Below are 7,977 nucleotides of genomic sequence, written 5' to 3'. Positions count from 1 at the left end.
GAGGCTCTGAATGATGCATTCCCTTCTCTATTTATACCAGCAAACCCCTTCATGGCTGAACTAGAAATGTACTCGGATTAGAACTCCTCAACCCAATCTGATCAGGTTTTGGCCAATCCTAACCCTATAGGACTTTGAACCAAGCTCCTTAACGTACCAGATTCATCCCCTAATTCTAAGCATTTTCAGCTTTAAGACTCCTTGTTGCACTAGGGTTCGACTACCTCACCTGTATCTAAACCAATCTTCCTAGGAACAGGATTCGGCCGATCTTTACTGGACAACCCATGACAAGATTCTAGATGAATGTTACTGGGCCGAGAACAACTCTAAGCTCAACCCAAAATATTATTTTGGGCCCAAACAGTTACACTCCAAGCTCGTTGGGCAATCATTAGAGGATTTGCTCGACTGTGGAATGATAGAGCACTTCGAAGCATCATGATGACGTGCATCATCCTTCACAATATGAATGTGGAAGATGAGTATGATTACGATGAAGAATATTTGGACGAAGACACAATGAACAATTTAAAAACTAGAATTTATCAAGCCCATGACAACATTGAAGAATTAGCCAAACATGATCCATTAGAACGGGATTGATGTTACCACATCATGGTCATTCATCGTTACCACACTGTACGTTCGACTTATATCCACAAAAAGAGTCACTGTGACTTTTTTTTTGGTTGGGTTCAACATAAGATTCATTGATGGAAGTAAATGTTACAAGTGAGAAACTTAAATAAAAAAGCTGCTAGTAGGCATAAGAAAAAAAAGTTGTATGCAAAGCACATGATGGCCCAATTACCACCATGTACCTCACCAATTTGCTGTTTGGGTCAGCTGATACGCGATCAGCATTGACAAAACACAAGGGCCAAAATACAAAACCACATATGCAAACAAGTCCCAAATGACTTGATTGAGCACATGTGGGCGATCAAACTTGCTCGAAATGAATGAAGCTCATTCTCATGCTTAAATGTTAAACTTGCAGTATTTTTATTTTATAAATTTTTATGTGTAATTTTAATTTGCAAATTTATTGAGCTTTGTAAGATTTTTTTTAAGTGTGAACTTTATGAATTTTGAAAATTTTAATAATTTTTTTAGAATCTTTTTTGTAATTTTTGTGAGTTTTAATTTTTTAGAGTTAGATTAATAATGACCATTGAATTCTCAATTTTTTTTGCAACCAGATACCATTCAAAGCGCCGCGTGGCGCAATAGGGCTCCTACCTTTCACCTAACTGCCCCTCCTTTTTTCCTCCAATGGATCCATTTTCTTTGGACAACTGGGATTATTGGAGATGCTCAAATAGAGAGGGATATGTGTCACAAACTTCAGTATACGAATTCACTTTTATCTATTCGAGACATATTAGACGATCATACACAACTATTTCCTTCAAAATCTCTTAATCATAACTAAAATTAATATACACTTTAACCACTCAGTATTATGGTTTGGTGATATTCATTTTCATTTGTAAGTGAGAGGTCTTAGATTCGAATCTCGTTGATGATGAATTTGATACCAGATTAGGCGGGTCATGGTGTGGCTTAATTGAACTGCCCCTCCTCTTAGTGTAAAATATATTGTTGTACTTAAAAAAAAAAAAATTAATATACACTTTATAGCAGCATTATTAATTAAAAGTAATTAATTTAGAATTCATATATTTTGAAAAGATATTGAATTGCTATGTCCAAACCCATGAGATAGGCATGCATTGTGTTTAAAATTTCGCTTGTTATGCCCAAGCATATTTATATTAGGTTAACCCTACCATCTCAATTTTGTGAGACACCGGCCAGTCTAATGTTTAATCAATTCAGATCACACACTAATCAGATGTAGGAATATTATTATAATCAAATAATGATGTAAGCTTAACTTAGCCTAATGGTATACTAATATGTCTTGTGTGGTCCAAATATTTGTCAAATATGACTAAACAAAAGAAGTGAAAAGAAAAGCTCCTTTACATGTCCCTTTCTTTTGCAGCTTTGCCAGGGATAGTTGTTGACAAGTCAAGATCCTCAAAGCTATATTTTTCCATGAAAACCTAATTTTTTTTTTCTTATTCCAATTCAAACTCTTGTCCCTCAAAATTTGACTGTTGAAAAAATCATGGGGTCGGTTGGGCATGCCGGCCTCCAAATTTTATTAAACAATTTATATCATATGGATACAGACTTCGCGTAAAATAAACTGACACATATTGTTATATAAGTAAAACGATATGTTGAAATGATTATATATCTAGATTATGCAAGTCTTTCTCCAAATGCTGCTACTATACAAACAAACTCTTCAAAACCGGCAAGAAATATTGTGGCGTGGCTTTTGGTACACTCCACCAAAATAGAATTTATTATACAATATTGTGTGTTCGATGCAAAGTGATATAAAAGTCCATAAAAATTAGTTATAATTTGGAGTTCTCCCAACAAACTTTGATTAATTTTTTTTATAGCAGTTTCGTGAGCATTCTGCATATGGTGTCTGCTACGATTGGTTATCCCGACTGACCCCAAATTGAAAAATGCATGCATGAATAATGCATTCGATTAATTATTGAGTTTCAAGGGGGAAAAAAATACTATTTTTCAAAGATAATGCTTTGAAATTGTGGAGGTGACTTGAGAAAGAGGTATAAAATTTCATGTGGAAGACTAAAAGGGATGGTGAAATGTCGGTTGAGGCGCATTAGAAAATATCAGAGGTTCTTGTTCCAATATTTTATGGGAATTATTATTAGCACTCCAAAAATCTCATTCTACATTCCAAACATTTTATATTAGGAAAGAAAAATACACTTGTGAGGAGTGTAGAATGAGATTTTTGGAGTGCCAATAACACTTCTCCTATTTTATTTATTATTATTATTATTAGGGTTCGGATTAGGGTTAGGTTTTTATATGATTGCGACGGTTGCTAGATGCAGTCTTAATTTAGTTTTAGTAGCTCATGTTCCCATTGATCAATTAACAACAAAGTATTAATTTTTTTGTTTCTTCTGTTAATCATATATGATGGTATAAAGTAGTGTTAACTCAAAGAGGCAAACCCCAACCTTTATGCAAGGGAATACAATTAAGAAATCAGGGCCATAAGAAGTGAAACGAAGACGTACAGATGCTCCGGTTAGAAGATGTGAAAACGAGACAGAGACTCAGGGTCAAATGGGTAGAGGAAGACCTAGCAAGACTTAGAAAGAGATTTTAAAAAAGACTTGGACTACTTAGTTCTAACAAAAGATATGGTACAAAACCGAGAATGATGACGTTCTAGGATTCATATAACTGACCCCATTTATGAATTAGATTGGGTTATGAATTTAATTGCTTGATGCTCTTGTAACCATTGCTTCTAAATTTCCAATGAATAATTAAGCTTCGTTCTTCTTGAAACAAAATTAACAAGAGCATTCAAAGGGCAAGGACTGTTCCACATCACAATAATATAATACATACTGGAATTTGAATGCATGTGATGTGAATTTAGTGTTGTTACTGCTCTCTGCAGCCTTGAGGAGGAGAGAGGAGGACTACGTGAGTCAGATGCCAGCAGAGTATGAGAGAGGAGGCACCTAACCCCACATGCCTGCCTCATTTCAGGCCATGTCTACGTGTTGTGGGGCCCCCCTTGTTCCTTTTCTCTTAGACCACCTTTCTTTTTTATTTTCCACGGCTCTCCGTTTTCCTTTTTCAGCTTCCCCATCCCTCTCTCCCAGCACGGCCTCCACCCCCTTTATAAAGCCCTCCAAACCCGGTCCTCAATCCCACTGCACCAAACACAATCCTCCTCGATCTCTCTCTTTCCTCTTCCCCTCACTGCCTTCTCCTCTCTGTTTACAACCAACACGCAACAAAAGGCCCTTCATTTCAAATTAACTTACGGCCCTCGCCACTCCAAAGTCTTATCATCAAATGGCTGTCGACTCCTCACTCTCTCCCCTCGGCCCACCGGCCTGCGACAAGGACGCCAAAGCGTTACAGTTCATTGAAGAAACTACCCGGAACGCCGACGCCGTCCAAGAGCGGGTGCTGTCCGAGATACTAGCTCGAAACGCCCAGACCGAGTACCTTAAGCGCTTCGAACTCGGCGGCGCCACCGACCGCAAAACCTTCAAGTCCAAACTCCCCGTGATTACCTACGAGGATCTCCAGCCCGAAATCCAACGCATTGCCAATGGTGATCGCTCTCCCATCTTGTCAGCTCATCCCATCTCAGAATTCCTCACCAGGTAATTGATTACTAAATCACAAACTAATTAATCACCCGTATAATTTTATTCACAAAAATATTTGAATTAATTTATTCATTTTGTTGACTTTTTATTTTTTATTTTTATGGAAAATTACAGTTCTGGGACTTCAGCTGGAGAGAGGAAGCTGATGCCAACAATTCAGGAGGAATTGGATCGCCGCCAATTATTATACAGCCTTCTCATGCCCGTCATGAACCTGTAAGTATTTTAAAAATAGTTATTTAATTAAAATAGACGTTTAAATTTGTTTATTTATTATTTAATTAACTTATCATTTTCTAATAAACTCATTTTTTTTAAATGGAACAGTTGTGTGCCCGGGCTGGACAAAGGAAAGGGCCTATACTTTCTGTTCGTGAAGTCCGAAACAAAGACGCCGGGCGGGCTTTTGGCCCGACCCGTTCTCACCAGCTACTACAAAAGCGAGCACTTCAAGACGCGCCCGTACGACCCGTACAACGTGTACACGAGTCCGAATGAGGCAATCCTTTGCCCGGACTCCTTCCAGAGCATGTACGCCCAAATGCTCTGCGGCCTCCTCGAGCGCGAAAAGGTCCTCCGCCTCGGCGCCGTTTTTGCGTCCGGTCTCCTCCGTGCAATACGGTTCCTCCAGCTCAACTGGCAACAACTAGCAGAAGACATCCGGACCGGAACTCTCAGCTCGAAAATAACTGACCCGGATTTGAAATCTTGCATAGGCGGGATCTTAGAACCCGACCCGGAGCTAGCGGATTTCATGTCCAAACAGTGCGGAAAAGAAAATTGGGATGGGATTTTAACTCGGATATGGCCAAACACGAAATATCTGGACGTGATAGTGACTGGCGCGATGGCGCAGTACATTCCGACGTTGGATTACTACAGCGGCGGATTGCCCATGGCATGTACGATGTACGCATCGTCCGAGTGTTATTTCGGACTCAATCTCAACCCGATGTGCAAGCCTTCCGAAGTTTCCTACACGATAATGCCAAACATGGCCTATTTCGAGTTCCTCCCTTACGAGCCAAACTCGGTGAGTGGCGGCGGTGAGTCGGGAACCAGACTCGTTGACCTCGTCGAGGTCGAGGTCGGAAGAGAGTACGAGCTCGTAATCACCACCTACGCCGGGCTTCACCGATACAGAGTCGGGGACATCCTCCGAGTCACCGGATTCCACAACTCGGCCCCGCAGTTCCACTTCGTGAGGAGGAAGAACGTTTTGCTCAGCATCGACTCGGACAAGACCGACGAAGCAGAGTTGCAACTCGCCGTCGACAACGCCTCCAAGCTCCTCAAGAAATTTAGCGCTAGCGTGGTGGAGTACACGAGTCACGCCGACACGACGACAATCCCGGGGCACTACGTGATCTATTGGGAGCTTCTCGTGAAGGACTCGACGAACTCAGAGAGCGAATCCTTCGACTCAGTGATGGACCAGTGCTGCCTAACGATGGAGGAATCACTTAACTCGGTGTATCGGCAGGGTCGAGTGGCGGACAACTCGATCGGGCCGCTAGAGATACGCGTGGTGAAGAACGGCACGTTTGAGGAGTTGATGGACTACGCGATCTCGAGAGGCGCGTCGATTAATCAGTACAAGGTACCGCGGTGTGTGAATTTTACCCCAATCATGGAGTTACTGGACTCCAGGGTAATTTCCAAGCATATCAGCCCATCTTTGCCGCACTGGACTCCTGAAAGGAAGATGCGGTAAAAATAAAAGTCAGCAAGGTGTGACTGTTATATAAATTTCTTTATGGGTTAGGACTTTTTTATTATTATTATTTTTTTTAAGTTAAATGGAGAAAAAATTGTAAGTTGGGATTAGGACATATGAGGTTTTGTAATGGGGTTCAATTCAGAATTGAGTTGCGGAAACAATGTAACATGTTTTCAAGATGTGCGTTTGTTGACGATGATGAATGGTGGCTTTCATAGTCAGTGGCTTTTTGATCATCGTCCATCCAATGAATCACATGACATAATTCCAAAGCTTAAGACATAATTATCAGAATAGTTTAATTACTGTTTCGTTTTCATACCCCTGATTTCGTATTTTGTGTTGTAAATAGAAGAAAGAATGTGGAAGATATGATTATATAAGAAAGAATGAACGAATGACTGTGAAAGGAATATATATTAAATGACACACAACATTAACACATTCTATTTTACCCCATATACAGTGTCAAAAACTATTCAACAATTGAAAGAGTATATGAGAAGTAAAATTACGTGTGAAAATCATCATCCTTAAACATGACATTTTCTAGTAAGCCAAATATTTGTCATGATGTGACCGTTCGAACTTTGCTTCACTTATAAAGTACAAAAATTGTATATATATATATATTTTTTTTTTGCATTTTAATAAAAAGAAATGATTAAATTTTTCAGAAGCACCAATTCATATCTCAATTTTTTAAATCTTAACCGATGTGATAACATTGTATTAGTTTACATATCGAATTATGACTTATTATTTATATACAAACAATAATCAACTAATATGTAATGTGTCACATTAGTTAATATTAAACATTTAAGATAACATGTTTTTAAATAATTTGAATGCCTACACCCTAAGACCCTTTTAAATAAGTAAGACCCACAATTGGGCAGACAAGCTTTTGGGAATATACTTGAAGACTTTGGTAAGCACTAGTGATCTCCCATTCCATCAATTTGTATCAAATTCAAATGAAATTATCAACATAATTATACTATTAGTTGACCTGTTTTAATTTGCTACCTAAACCCAAAGAGCTTCGCCACAAGAATCTTATCAACACGATCGTATTACACTTGAGATTTGAGATCAAAATCAGAACAATGGAAGCAAAGGAGATAATCAAAAAAGTAATGAAGGATAATTTAGATTAAAGGTATGATATATTGTCAACAACCCCTTTATGTTGTTTGATGGTAAGTGGCAAATTAATCACTAATTTTACCAACGCTTGACAAAGTAGGCCTCCTCAACGGAGTGTAAATCTCAAATCGGAGAGTTAAATCCTAGCATAAGCAATCAGGTTAGATCGATGTTCTAATATAATAGGATTAAAGCAGACTATCCATGCATTCGATTTTTTTCTTTTCGTTTCGTCGTTCTGTTTAAGATTCACAAGAGTACCGATCATGCAACCAGAGGATGTCGAATGTTGAGAGATCATATCAAAGGACTGCTAGATTAGGGCTGGTAGTTTGTTAGGGACAAAGCAAGAAAAGAAAATTTGGCCGAACCTGGGGACGGAGATCGATCCGACAAGCACACTAACGATGAGGACCGACGTCCGGCAAAGAAACCAATCATCAACATAAACTACATCAGTGAAAAAAGTGAGCAGGCAAGGGAGACGGTCGTCAGAAACTCGATCCCAATTACCCTAAGGTGGATCCCCTGCCAGCATCTCCAGGTTAAGTAAAGGCAAAGGTAACACGAACTACACATGGTTTGATTTCCTTCTCGAGATATGTAGACAGTCTTCTTCGAACTCAATTGCAACGTCTCCATTTGCGTGAAGACAAGTGGAGAACTCATCTCCTTACGCCCCTCCATAAGGTTGTAGTCAAAAGTGATCCCTGGTGGAATTTTTACATCAAATCATCTTTTTATTAGAATTACACCAGTGATTTTATTCTCTATCCCAGAGATATGTAGGTAATTATTTTCGGATTCAATCACACCCTCTTGTCAATCAATTATGCTCCA

The 7,977-nt window shown here is 39.1% G+C and overlaps 1 protein-coding gene across 1 annotated transcript; it reads left to right on the top strand.

Moving 5' to 3' along the window:
- Window positions 1–3,746: 3,746 nt before the first annotated feature.
- Window positions 3,747–6,221, top strand: LOC137725463 (probable indole-3-acetic acid-amido synthetase GH3.1). Its single transcript, XM_068464153.1, has 3 exons — window positions 3,747–4,259; window positions 4,380–4,481; window positions 4,593–6,221. The coding sequence occupies exons 1-3, from the start codon at window positions 3,943–3,945 to the stop codon at window positions 5,977–5,979; spliced, it is 1,806 nt and encodes a 601-aa protein (XP_068320254.1). The 5' UTR covers window positions 3,747–3,942; the 3' UTR covers window positions 5,980–6,221.
- Window positions 6,222–7,977: the final 1,756 nt, after the last annotated feature.

Source organism: Pyrus communis, chromosome 2 (genome assembly GCF_963583255.1).
Source record: "Pyrus communis chromosome 2, drPyrComm1.1, whole genome shotgun sequence".
Lineage (NCBI taxonomy): Eukaryota > Viridiplantae > Streptophyta > Magnoliopsida > Rosales > Rosaceae > Pyrus > Pyrus communis.
This window is presented reverse-complemented; position numbering and strand designations above follow the sequence as displayed.